This window comes from Patiria miniata, unplaced genomic scaffold (genome assembly GCF_015706575.1).
Source record: "Patiria miniata isolate m_02_andy unplaced genomic scaffold, ASM1570657v1 HiC_scaffold_24, whole genome shotgun sequence".
In the NCBI taxonomy this organism is placed as follows: Eukaryota; Metazoa; Echinodermata; class Asteroidea; order Valvatida; family Asterinidae; genus Patiria; species Patiria miniata.
This window is the reverse complement of record NW_024037063.1, coordinates 14596296-14610497: the sequence shown is the minus strand read 5'-3', so window position 1 is coordinate 14610497 and position 14202 is coordinate 14596296. Positions and strand designations below refer to the sequence as shown.

General features: G+C 39.3%; 1 protein-coding gene across 2 annotated transcripts; it reads left to right on the top strand.

The window, feature by feature from the left end:
- Positions 1–1187: 1187 nt before the first annotated feature.
- Positions 1188–11745, top strand: LOC119731566 (ras-related protein Rab-7a). 2 transcript variants are annotated; one of them, XM_038204743.1, is made up of 5 exons: positions 1188–1329; positions 6489–6562; positions 8838–8964; positions 10356–10574; positions 10962–11745. In XM_038204743.1, the coding sequence occupies exons 2-5, from the start codon at positions 6510–6512 to the stop codon at positions 11178–11180; spliced, it is 618 nt and encodes a 205-aa protein (XP_038060671.1). In that variant the 5' UTR covers positions 1188–1329; positions 6489–6509; the 3' UTR covers positions 11181–11745. The 2 variants fall into 2 exon arrangements, with proteins under 2 accessions (XP_038060671.1, XP_038060674.1); XM_038204746.1 differs by having other exon boundaries at positions 6486–6562.
- The last annotated feature ends 2457 nt before the right edge of the window (positions 11746–14202 follow it).

The window sequence follows — 14202 nt, the reverse complement described above, 5'->3', positions numbered from 1 at the left end:
GATTAATTACTCGAAATACACTATAAACACTTACAATCACATGTAGATGTTCTCACATAAAGATGTTATGAAATTGCGAAAATTTCAGGCAAACCTTGGTTGCATCACAACGAAGTCCGGTTCGTCGAGCCTCAGCACCTAGTACTAGACTAGCCAACCTTTCCTATTATGCAAGGGTTTGTTTGAAAAAGATTGAAGTTTTTTTAAACATGCATGTATGTATGTACCATTTTTTTCTTCAAATTTGCTATGTTTTTCTGTCAAGTAATCATTTTTGCAGAGTTCTGCCAGAAATCTGCCAAACAAATTAATTCTGTCAAATTTTCTGTCAAACTCGTTTTTTTTTCTTTAACAAATCTGTCAAAGATAGCCGAAACTCGGCTAAAACGGTCACCATGCCTAGCTGCAGCTGGACTGTACTTGATTCAAGTCTCAGCCTCGACGACACTGCTTGCGTGCACGTTAAGCTTCGGGCTATGTTGTGACGTGAACAACGAAAAGAAACTTGAACAAAGACTCGAATTTTACAGAAGCCGTAACAAGTCATGACTAGCATTTTATTGCAATTTGACACAATAAGATATGGACAAAATAAAAGTACTTTGGGACGTTTGCAACATGGACATGACGTATGTAGCAGTAACTGTAATAATTTTTGGATACCAATGTATTTGTATTTTGTTTCCCAAATGAAAAATAATAATTAGTGAGTACGAAAGGCAAAGCTGAAGTGAATCCGAATTTTGTGCATTGAGTACATACACAGAGGTGTCCGAAACAACGGATTCATTTCCAGTTGAGTTGGAGTAAATACGATTTTAGACTTGTTTCACTCCGCCGATCCATCTTCTGTCTCAAAATAAATTGAATTTTAGAGTGTTATATTTTCCTGGGGTTTAAACATCAACTAAATGGCTTCTAACAATGGTTATTAATCTGGATACGAACTCAATGCTGAAGCGAAACCGAATTTCGCAACAAAATATAGTCTGCACAAAATACTATGATCTGTGACGGGAACCAGATTTACCAAATAACGTAAATTCTCGCGTGAAGAAAATATCGACGACGTCAGGTTAGTCGCTGGTATCAGAAACACCTTTCAGTCAGCGTGTTTTTTACCATGCGAAATGTATGTGTAGTACCAGCCAACGCAATGGTCTCGTGACGTGAACTACATGTAAATTTACAGCCTGTGAGTCGAGTGCAGTGTATACTTATGTACGTAGTGCATTGCGACTGTGGAAGTTTCAACGCTAGGGAGGCGTAAAAAGTGTGCTATTCTGACGAAACCACTGGATATTTATTTAGCCCTGACACAGTTGCAAGGTATGTTAGTAAATTCATTTAACTTCTAACATTTTAATGAATATTAAACTGAGTGTTTTTATTTCTTTTGCAGTTGGATTGAACTATTGAACGTAGTCGGAAGTGTCGTCCTGTGTGACGTGCACATTCGCGTTTCCAGGTGGCCGCGCGCTGGTGGTTCATGGCAAAAATCAGGCGATTGTGTAACTTGTAGTTCTAGTTGTATGAGCCCCGTTCCTGTTCTACTTACTTTTTGTTTAATATTGGGCTCACAACTAGTTAGCAATAATGTTTAAAGCAACAGGACTAGCACTGGATAGAGGTCAGGGATTTTTCGATTATTTTTAACTAACAAATAAAAAAACCCAGAAATTTTGGTTATCGTCAGGTCCCAGCCCCCGCCCCACGCGGTCCTATTTCTACGCATTCACCTTCAATTTGTGTGTGACAACGCGTGCACGGTGTAAGCGTTACCTGCGCAGATTATCAGGATTATGAAGGGTCGAGGATATATAAAACATAGGCCGAACGCGGAACGTTATACTAGTTATGCGCTTTCTCCCACCCTTCCCCCTCCCTTATTCCAAACGTTTGGACTAGACATGTACCAGTCTAGTATTTAGCCTCATTTTGAAATCACCTGACTTCCCTCTCATGTGCAAGAAATGTCTCCTTTAAAAATTGTTTTGAGTCTTCATTCAAACTTGGTTGGTGAAATACTAAGAACCTTTTCTTTGCCCAATGGAATTTTTGGAGAAATTTGCTGGTGAAAGAGTAAGTAATGTTGGCCTGATTTAGTTTTGTGCGTTTTAGAGCACTCCAGGTCCCAATCTGGTGGTGCCCCCCCCCCTCCCCCCAAAAGGGGAAAAAATAATGTATTCTTCAATAGCTTGAAAAGTAAGCTTTTTTTTCAGTGTTGCTCCCCATCTCTCCCAAAAACAGGGCAGAAACATCTAGTGCCTTCTGCAGAAGGCACTAGATGTCAAACAAGTAACGGATAATTTAGTCGTCGTTTTGCTTTTCCACGACAGCGCACCAGATGAAAATTTAACCCACTAGAGGCGCCTGAAAGCGCTATGGTACATGTACCCCACTAGTCTGAGAATTTGGGAATCTCAATATTGTGTGTCTTGAAAACATGCAATACAAGAGAATTGACTGGCACCTGAAACAACCAGTCCTTGGACTCCGCTTTATCAGTGCTGCATCAATCAACTGTGCCCAAAGAAACATGTGGCATGAACTGCTCACTAGTCCCTACTTACTACACATTTCTCCATCTAGTCAGCCACCAAATTAATGACACTGAATAAAGAGGTCAATCTTTTCAAACAGTTGGACCATGGTTGGACAGTGGTTGGACAGTCGAGTTTTTAGCCGCATTTTGAAATGACTTAACTTCTATCTCGTGTGCAAAATATTGAAGAAATGCCTCCTCAAAAATTAATTGAGTCTGCAAACTTGGTTGGTGAAATACTGAGGACCTTTTTTTTTTGCTCAATGAAAATTTTTGAGAAATTTGCTGGCAAAACGTGAGTTAAGTTGGCCTTATTTAGTTTTGCAGGTTTCAGAGCACCAGTCTGGGTACCCACATACATCGCGCACACAGATTTTTTGATTATCATCACGTGACGGATGTGCACAATTAACCACACAACATGGACGACCGCCGTGGCACTAAACATTTGTTGTATGCAAGCCACCGAAATCATTAACATTTTCATATTTTAGACTTTTTGGTTCTATTTCTATGGATCATTACTAGCTTTGTGAATGACTGCTGCATGGTACTATGAGGTATGTGTAATGGTATCTGGGTTGGGATAATACTAATAAAGGGAAAAAGGACCCGATTTTGTAGGGGGCCTTTTTTTTTTTAGGGTCTCTCACAATCTCACATCTACAACGTTGTTTCGTCTCCAACGTTACATGTGAATTCCTGATCAACATGTCAGCTGGAGTTACTCAAGCTAAGTCTAGAAATGATCACCTGCATGTCTCAGCTATATTTTTACATGCACATGTAGCAGCTGAACTGAGTTTCCAGATGTTTAAAACAAAATAGCCTCGAGAGCTTTGAGCATTTTGACAAGAAGCTACAAACTGAATTCACCATCACTTTTATTTCACATTTCTTTAGCCAGCAAATTATTATCCCTAATCCACCTGTATCCAATTTTCTAGGTTGGTTTGCCTGTGATCATAAGTATGCTGTGATGTACATGTACCCATCTCACTCGCCAGCGATCCACCGCATGTACAATGTATGTGTGGCAGTGTTTCCCCTGCCCATTCAAACGTGAGGTGGCCCACCTCGCTACTTTCAGTGACCACCTCGCTCAATTTTTGCAAATATCACCACCTCACTGTGAAGATTGGCAAAAAAGGAAATATCAATTGAAAAATTTTCATTTTGTGTAATATATGAGCATTTTCCTTTACCTCCATCTATCAAGAACTCACAATTTCGATGTGTTTTTGGAATCATCGCGCATTTTTGTGAGGGCTGCATTCTTTTCAGTTTGCAGACTGTAAATTTTGTTTCAATCATCAACTTGAATTGTTACCACCTCGCTCAGTTCATTAGCCAGGGGAAACACTGATGTGTGGCACGTTCTGCCATGATCTTTTGCTGTGTTACTGAGTCAGTTTCTGAGTTGATTCTGTGACAAATCCAGCTTGGATCAGTACTGATTCCGCCAAAATCAAGCACTACTAGGGCCTGTACAGTATAGGCCTATTGGTTCATTTTTGGAACAGGTGTCATGAACTTGTTGGTATACATGCACTTTGGTACATACATGTACATGTACATGTACATCACATTACAGCATTGCAGTGTTTTTGCACTCTATTTACGTATAAAACAACCATACCTGTACATGTATATGTTGAACTATGCTACAATTCAATTGAAAAACTAATATCAGTACGAAGTCATCCATTGAAATTTGAATGCCACCTGTTCAAGTCAACAGGGATCACTGATGTGTTTCCAACCTGCAGCCTAAACTCCAGTACCCCTCTGCATCCATCTGTATCCCTCTGCATCCATACATAGGCCTATATAAATCACAAATTTTATCAATAGAAAGTGTTCATGGCTTGGGCAAGAGAACTTAAACGTGCATTGTACATGTATACATGTACATGTACATGTACATGTACTTGCAATGTAACAATCACACCAAGGTTACCACTGACTAGTGTCATTGAGTTGTCAATTCACTGGGTCAAGGTTGAACCTTTTAACCACTATCTGCCCATGAGTTGACTTGTTCTTCATGTGAAGCCTTCATTTAAATGCCCTCTATCCCCCCCCCCCCCAAGTGCATGAAGATGAATACAGTATACATTGTCAACCACATACAAAATGTAGGAACATGTACAATCTGTACATTGTACGGAAAGATTTCCATATAAGAAGTTCACTAATTTTCCTCTGTATTGACCAACAAGCCCCCAGATAGCAATTTCATGTCATCAAAGTCAATTTGAGCAGTGAGAAAAAAAAAGCATTTTCTTAGAAAAAACTTAGAATTTTTCAGTCCAATCTCATAGGGTTTGTACACAGGGCATGCAGGGTGTTGAGTGAACTTCGTATATATGGAAATCTTTCCCATTGTACATGTTGTACTTGTTCAAACTACTGTGCATACATGTACATGTACATGTCATGTACATGTCATGTACTTTGTATTTGTTTGATCAAGGATAGGAGCAGTGTACATGTACAATACTTAGCTCCATGATCAGACAGCATTTTCAGGTGAACATGACTCACTGCAAACCCACAAATTGTTGTGGTTTCTGTTCAGTAGATGCAATGACAATTTGTCAGATGATATGGTTTCATACTTGCACTTATTGCCATGGATCGTTTATGGTTGGTTGGTAGGTCTTGTAGTCTCACATGACAGAAAGTGTTGTTGATCTCTTTCTATGTTCTAATGTTTGATATGAAATGATACATGAATCTGTATACAGGTAGATCATCATTGAACAAATAGTTGCTGCATGGTACATGTACATGTACTAACATGTTGGCAACTTCCCCTTAGCACATTATATTTCAAATACTAAGGCCGAAAATTTTTTTCTGGTTTTTGGTATGAAACTTGGCCCCAAAAGTGGTGCGGCGACACAGTGTTTATTCCCCAAACTTTCATTTTCACTTAACATGTTGGCTGATGTTGCAGATGACGCTTCGATCCCCTTCAAACTCTCAAAAATATCCTTCAGAGTGGAGCTTGAAGCCTTGAACTACATGTAGCAATGTCAGTAATGAAAATTGAATTCCAGGTGTGAACACTATAACATCACCACTTTTTCCTTTTTTATTCTCGTGTAACTTGTATGTTATAAGGAAATCCCAGTTCTGCCGGGTAATTAAAACTCCAGTATGCCAGTCATAAATCAGTTTCATTGATTGTTAAATACTGCCTAGGACAGTGCTAGGTACAAGTCTAAAACAGATATTGCATCCTAGATTAAAGGGAATATACAACATTTGCAAACATCGAAAAATAAAACTATCAAGTTTTTGCGAAATACCTTATCAGGATGTTGGTAAATGACAGTCTAAAGCATCCTGTAAAATTATGGCACCTGGTATACTGTCATTTTCAAGAAAAGTGGTATTTTTGTATCAATTTCCAACGCTGATCGGCCGATCAGCGTTGGAAACAACTGGCTTTTTTTCAAATACTGGCCCCAATTGACCATTGCACTTGTTTGCAATCGATTACAAACCTATAAACGGGTACGAGCCAGCTAGACTGGTTCCCTGACCTTACAATTCCCCCAATGTATGTAAACTGCTCTGTTTCTTCTTATATGGAGTCAGGGAACCAGACTACAGGAAAATGATCGTTTTTCTTGGTTTTTATAGCATTTTCGAACCCAAAACCTCCAAAAAGTTAGTGTAACTATATTTGCTTTATATTTCCAACCCCCCAATTCCACCCATTTCTGAAAATTACAGCAAAAGCAAATGATGTATATTCCCTTTAAGGACATGTACAGATGCCTGCTGAATCGCATACACACAGTCATGTGAGTAGCCTCGTCCATACATGTGCAAAAATGTACATGTACATGACCGGGGGTCAGTTACATGTACATTGAGTTCACCATACAGTATTAATGGGAGGTGTTTTTTTTTTTCTCCAATTCTGCAGATCTAGTGAAAGCAAAACAAGATGTCTTCAAGGAAGAAGGTTTTATTGAAGGTCATCATTCTAGGAGACAGTGGGTAAGACAATGAAATTGTATTACATTTATTGCTTGTCTATCAAAATCAAATCCTTCTGAAATTTCAAAGCAAAGTCTTCATGCCATTTGGGAAGTTTTGATCACTGTCACCCGTTGGCTGACAATGATCATTTGGATTGATTATTTATGCGTGCTAATGATAATATTATATATAATAAGTGGTACAAATTTGAAAACACTAAAAATGAACATATTTTACAACCATGTAACAATTGAATGTTTTTATTTTGATGGTGCATAATTTACAAGTATACATGTACATTTGTACATGTACATCAGGTGCATCTGCACTTTACACGTACATGTAAACTACATGTACATGTACATGTACATGGATGAATGTACCGCATGCGTGCATGCAAGTACATGTACATGTATTAGCCTTAATGTACCTAAATCCATCAAAATCTACACCCCTGTTTTGGAGGATTTCGGTGGATTCAGGATACCTCCATACTGAAAAGGTTGGGGGATTTTAACCCTTACCCTACTAGACCCTCCAACGCATGCCAATATGTGCCTCAAGAAAATCTCCTATGTTTTTTGCATGGCCCTCCAATATCTGCCATGTCATTTCAAGGGTAACTGGACAGGCACTCCAATACATGCCACAGAGAACAATGAGAGTCCTCTGATAACAAAGTGAGTGCCCCCAGTTGGTCAGTATCAGGCACCCTCCAGGGCCTCCAACTCCTGCCAATTGGAGCCTTCACTGACAAACTATAGTATCTGCCAATAAACTGCAGCTGGAGGGCATTGGCATAACCAACTGACATGCAGTAAACTACCCTCAGAGAGTAAGGGTTAATGGAATCAGGACAGTAAGCTTAGCGGTACCGGTACTGCAGGATTTTGATGGATTTAGGATGCCTCCATATTGAGCAGTTGGGGGACTTTGATGGATTCAGGATCTCAACAGATTTACTCCCGGCTAATTGGTGGATTGTGATGGACTCACTGGCCATCAACGATTTTTTGCATGGCAAAATTGATGGATTTTGGCGGATTCAGGATACTTTCTAGTAAAAATACCCAAGGGGTTAGGGTTATTCATATCCTTTCTCTATCCTCCAAAATCCTCTTTGCAAAATGGAGGATTTTGCAGGATTGAGACTTTATGGTAAAAGGGTGTGGCTCAGTCATATTGGAGGATGCGCTGTGTCAAGGTCTTGGGCCGGACGTTGTGTTGTTTATAAAGCCATGCACAAATTTAGGCCAAGATACTTTTAATCCTGCGCACTGCTCCGGGATGGAACTGGCTCTGCCTCAACATATTGACAGTGATTACTAGAGGATTTCGCAGGATTGAGGCAGCGGTCACCCCTCCGAGGACCATATTCAAGAAATAACGGACGATTTTGCAGGATCGAGGCTGTATGCAATATTTACGTGGAAGTAGTTCGAGGACTTTGCAGGATTGAGCTTACATCGGAACACCCTAGCAAAAATGCCCAGGGAGTTTGGCTTAAATTAACAATATGTATAATGGATTAAAAGATCTGCTCTTGTGTAGTGCATAGGAGTGATAATATCATATAAGATGATGTGTGAATGAACACACACCTGTGGTCCATGAAGAAAAAGGATTGCAATCCAATTCATCTGCTTATCATCGCCTACACAGGCATACCTCATATGAATAGCAGACTGATAAAGAACAATGGTACAATCAGCCAAAGAAACGAATAGGCTCACATTGATTGTCCTTAGTACCTGCAAAATTAGCTGCTTTGTGCATGCAGTCTGTTTGCTTTTTATTATGCATTCAGATCTCGAAATGTTTCGCTGTGCATTAATTCAGAGTAGTGTGTTGTTTTGTTGTCGAGTGCAACTTTTCCTCATCAAATTCCTTAAAGTCAATCCAACTCAGTAATTTTGAGTTTATTTCCTGTGTTGGTAACATTTGAAGGAACTAATCAGCAAATTTGTGATGCGATCAAGCTAAATGAGTTGTTTGTCGACCCTGGTCAATTTTTTTTTTACAGGTTTGAAAAGAGCACAATCTCAGCATTACTGCAGTGAAAACCGCTTGCTGGTACCATCTTTAGTTCAAAAAATTATGGAATTCGGAATTCCAAGAGATGTGATGAGGTGATGTGATGAAGTGGCCCTATTTTGGCCTGAATCTCCAAATGAAAGTTCCTGACAAACTCCTCATTTAGCCTGGTCGCATCAGATTTCTTTGAGCATCTCAAAATTGAAAAAGTTTATGATTTTAACAGTTCCATGTTTTCATTACGTCTTTATTTTTGCAGTGTCGGCAAGACCTCGTTGATGAACCAATATGTGAACAAGAAGTTTAGTAACCAGTACAAGGCCACCATCGGCGCTGACTTCCTGACAAAAGAGGTCATGGTAGACGACAGACTGGTCACAATGCAGGTGGGTGTGGCATCTACGGGTGAATTGTCCAACAAGATAAGAAGCCACAAGGCTTCAACTTGCTTTGCCAATCTGCTTTGTGCACAATGAAAGATGGCCTCTCCTCATGTTGCCTGTTTCGCGCTTGATGCGATCACACCTGCAAACTGTAGCAGCCCGTTTTATATTAGTAACTCGTGAACACACGTGTTTACCTGACATACCTAGTGTGGACATTCTTTTGTTTTTCGTGCAGTTAAGAAAAACATGAAAAAAAATCATTTTACTCACACTGTGAAAACCCTTTCAACCCAATTTTTTTGTCTGTGATTACCTTTAGAGTTTCTCTTCATTTTGCCACCAATAAACCTAACCCAAAAGTGCCTCTAAATCTGTTTTATAGAGAGGGGAAACATTGTGTGGGCAAGTCCACACAATGTCGTTGCTACAGTACCTGGTTTATGTGGACATCTTATTAGTTCACAAAGTGAATGTAATTAATGCTTTTACACACACACACATACATTTACCCTTTGAGCGTTATAATAAAAAAGGAAAGAGTTCCATACCCGGATATCACTTGACACCCTGTGCACAAACCCTAAAAAAAAAAAAAAGCTTCAATATTTGACTTTTTAGGACATGTTTTCACTTTGTTATGGTTGAGAGTTCACTGCAGGGAAAAAGTAGTGATGTCCATGTATGGAATTCTTATAGTAGTGATCACTGAGATTGTACCATGTTAGGGTACATGCTGCACACAATCTTAAAGTCAAAGGTTATAGGGAGCATTGCGTGAGTGTGTGTACCACGTTGTTGTGGTTGAGACTGGTTCTGACAGGCCTGGAGAAAAGTCTAATTTGGCGAACAAAATTAGAAGCCATTGTTTTTAGGTTGAACGAGGCTCGTTCGCATGTGGTATGCAGGCACTTAACGCTCCTTAGACCAGTAGGGTTTACAAAATGTGCATGCATTTCATCTTTAATAAGTTTGCGCCGGAATTATTTTGTAGAATATGGCGATTTTTGAAAAAGGCGAAATATAGCAGCCATTTTCTGATATTCAGCCAAACACCACAAATACTGATCGGCAAGAGTCATTACAACAGTGTTTGTATGATATTTCTTGTCGAAACCTCATATTTTTCAACACCCCAGGGTGTGCAACTGAGCGTAAATTGTAGAACAATAGGCCGTGCATAACGGCCAATTCAAGAGCAACACACAGAATGCCTCCACAGACATCATGGACTGATCATGTGTGTGTGTGTCCAAAAGACACGAGGGATTAGCATGTTTAGACGTCACGTGGAGGCGATTCGAGGCACGCTTGACGTTTTAACCTGTCAGCCGTTCATTCCGCACATCTCCAAAAACTTTAACATTTTGTCAATACTTTGTCATTTCTCTAAGATATGGGACACAGCTGGGCAGGAGAGGTTCCAGAGTCTGGGTGTAGCGTTCTACCGCGGCGCAGACTGCTGCGTCCTCGTCTTTGACGTGACCAATCAGAATTCCTTCAAGTCCCTAGACAGCTGGCGTGATGAGTTTCTGATCCAAGCCAGCCCCAGAGATCCTGAGAATTTCCCCTTCGTCGTACTAGGCAACAAGATAGACATGGAGAATAGACAAGTACGTACATGCCACTAAGGCTTATTCCTTATTGCCATAACGTTCAGGAATCCACGGAACTGTAATTACTGTTAAAAACCAAAGCATTCCACGCAAATGCAGTGAAATGACATTGGTGACAACTGCTAGTTAATGGCCATAGCAACAAGCCTCTACCTATCTGCTCGTCGGGGCAACAAGCAAATACTATCGATAGCGATCTATTTATCGGAAAATTGACCAAAAACTAAATATTTCTTGAACACTTTAGCACTATTTAATTGTGTTATTTTTTATCTGTAACCGATCAATAAAGAGTCATTTATGAAAGGTTGTGTTAGAATCAATATTCAAACTGACAGATTCGATTGAATGTGTTTTTTGTTCTTCCTTGTTGCTTTTTGAAAGGTTTCGACCAAACGGGCGCAGAACTGGTGTGGCAGCAAGAACAACATCCCTTACTTTGAGACCAGCGCTAAGGAGAGTATCAACGTGGAGCAGGCCTTCCAGACGATAGCCAAGAACGCCCTGGCCCAGGAACCCGAGACAGACATGTACAATGATTTCCCCAGCCAGATCAAACTCACCGATGACACCAAACAGGATAAATCAGGGTGTTCATGTTGAGGCACCTTGTGGTACCCGTTTCTCCCTAGGTCTAAGCCAATGATACGCCTTCATGCACCCGGTGCATGGCCGGGTGCCTGGGTGATGTATACTTACCAATACTCTCAGGGGGATTGTGGGAGGTTCTGCTTTTAAAACGGATATAACAAACTACTCACTAAATTTGAATCAATTGCTCAGCCATTCTTTAGCTGTGGCAAGCTGTTCACAGTGGCTTGAAGAATAAATTTTTTCAAAGCTTAGAAAAGACCATCAAAACTATCAATAAAAATGAGATAAACGCAGAAAAATAAATGACTTTTCTTAAAAAAAAAAGTGAAGTCTTCCAAAAACAAAAATCTTTCATTATCTTGCCAAGAAACAAGCAATTGAATGACGAGTAACATTGAGCTGAAATCCTCCCATTTTCCCCCGATGCTCATAATTATTTTCTCATTTTTGTCCTGTTTTTGATTTTTTTTTTTACTCCAGCTAGGCAAGACACAATATCTGTAAATTAGAAGCACTTTGTCAGATACCTTGTGTGATGGTAATGAATTAAATACTCTCAACGCTCATAATTATATTTCATGCAGTCACTTGCTGTCTTTTAAAGTCAGTATTTATTGGATTATATGTAATCAGTCAAATAATTGTCGACATCAAAATATTTCTCTTTCTGTCCAGCACGGCCTTCCGTAAGAGGCGGCCATATTGAGATGGCCGAACGGAACAACTTTATTTGCAGGAAATGGGGCATACACTGTCAAGTCAATGTGTAGAGATCAGTGGTCTCATTGACCTGCGAGAAATAAAGTGGTCTCAAGTTTGGATGAGAGGTTTTTTTTGGGGGGGGAGGGGTGTTGGAAAGAGAAAGATTTATGTTCTAAGTAACACAGAAACTCCTCATATGTACCTGCCTCCATCATTAATTTCGGTGTGGGAGGTTGTTTAACATTAATGCCTCTAAATATGTTTATGTTAATTTGAAAAGAACTAGATAAAGCATTAAGCTATATCCAATTGAAAAATAACTTGATGACAAGTTTTGTTTACATATCGCCATCAGTGGATATTTTAACTGTGGGTTGAGACTTACTAATGTCATTGGATTTTTGTTTTAATTATCACAGTTTTTGAAGTTGTACTCACTAAAAACAACATGGCAAAAGTCTGTAAGGCTTGAGTACAGTTGCCAACACCACAGGTGACAAAAATGTAGAAGCCATTTCCAATTTGGTGAAGTGGCAATACATGTAAATTAATTCCTCAGTGACGTAACTAACCTGACATGACCTGGTCCATAGTAGCCTTTAGTCAAGTCCTACGCGGCGTACGCGCTTACCCAGACACGTGACGCACCCTGGATGCTGACACGTAAAGATACTAGCACGAGCGATGAAGCCGCGAGGGCCTTCACCATCTCGTGGAGAACGCTTATGTTTTTCTTTACATATGTCTACCGATTTGGTAGACATTCATAATGCATTACCCGTTGTGAATTGACCAATGAAAATGCAGAATTACTAACGTAAATCAGCCGTCGTCTGGCGCCAGACAGCACGCGTGCCATGGCGCGGGTGCTGTTGCTGGTAACTGCAAACCACCGTTAGATGATTGGTTTATATTGTTTGATTTATATTATGTGAATAAATGAATAAGTGATAAGTTCCATGAGATAGTAAAGGCCGCGACGTGCCAGCATCTGGGGTGCGTTACGTGTCCGGATGGTCCGGGTATAGGCGCGTGGAACTTGACTAAAGGCTAGTTCCATAGTGGCTCAGAAGATGGAATCTGTATCAAATAAAGGTTGTGTTTATTCTGAAAAAGAGAACCAAATTATTTGTAGAAAATTAGAATGAATAGAATGAAACAATACCAAGAGAATGTAACTAACCATCCTTAAAGTCTTTTTTTTTTTTCACAATCACCTACTGTTCGTACTACCCAGTATATTGCCACTGGCTTTTCATAATTTCTGTAATGACATAAAATGTTTATTATCAACACATAAGGTATTGAACTTAATATTGAAAATGTAGATATGTCAAGATTGATGATTCCGCGTTGGAGTTGTGTGTTTTGTGTAATGCCACTGCACTAAAATGCGTCGTGTAATCCAAATGCTCTGCGAGCGAGCTAGCCTCAGATCCGACATTTTCTTGCACAAATTGAAGATTTCGTTTTAAATACCGAGGGGAATCCCACATTCATCAAAGAAGCACTCTGCAGAATAGTTTTCCAAATTTGTATTGGTTTTATATCTCTTTAAAAACCAACATCTGTACATTTGCATGTAAACAAACTTTATGTTATTCTAAACATAATTTTCAAAAACTTAAAGATGTGTAATTAACTAAATAGTTGTACTAGATTTTTTTTCTCCATTAATAGCTTGTGAACAAGTTTTTTTCGTTAGAAATTGGTTGGGGCATTTTCTGAACAATAAGTGGGCATTTTGTACATCATACTGAGATAAAAAATGTCGTGCCCACTTACCTTTTAAACTTTATTTGCTTTTTTGGGGAGGGGGGGGGGGAGTGGGGATGGTAAATGTAGGGGCCCATCACGTTAACAATTCTAGAATCTTCTTAATTTGAAACTGGAATGAGTTCTATTTGGCTTATCATGTATTTGTGTAAAAATTGAATTTTTTTTTGTAATTGTAAAGTAAGTTGAGCAAACATGATTTTTTCCTCGTTAGGTTTCTATATTATTCAAAATAGATTACTCAGCTTTGTCTAATGCCACGTAATACATTGTACCTGTCATTGTGTATAGGTATTGCAAATAATGTAGCTCACTTATAACACTTTTAGTTTATATAAAAGAAATAAACATGAGACCCATTGAAAAAGCAGGGGGGAAATCACATTAACTAATGGCAAGTAGTAACAAATTGTTTTTTAGTTATAAAAAAAAAGAAAAAAGAATTAATCTGGTTTGTCTGTGATATCAATAACAAATGTTATGTGTTTTCCAAAAAAGATCAGCAGGTTACACCACTAGTTCAAAATGCTATTTCTATATTTCCTGACTGCCG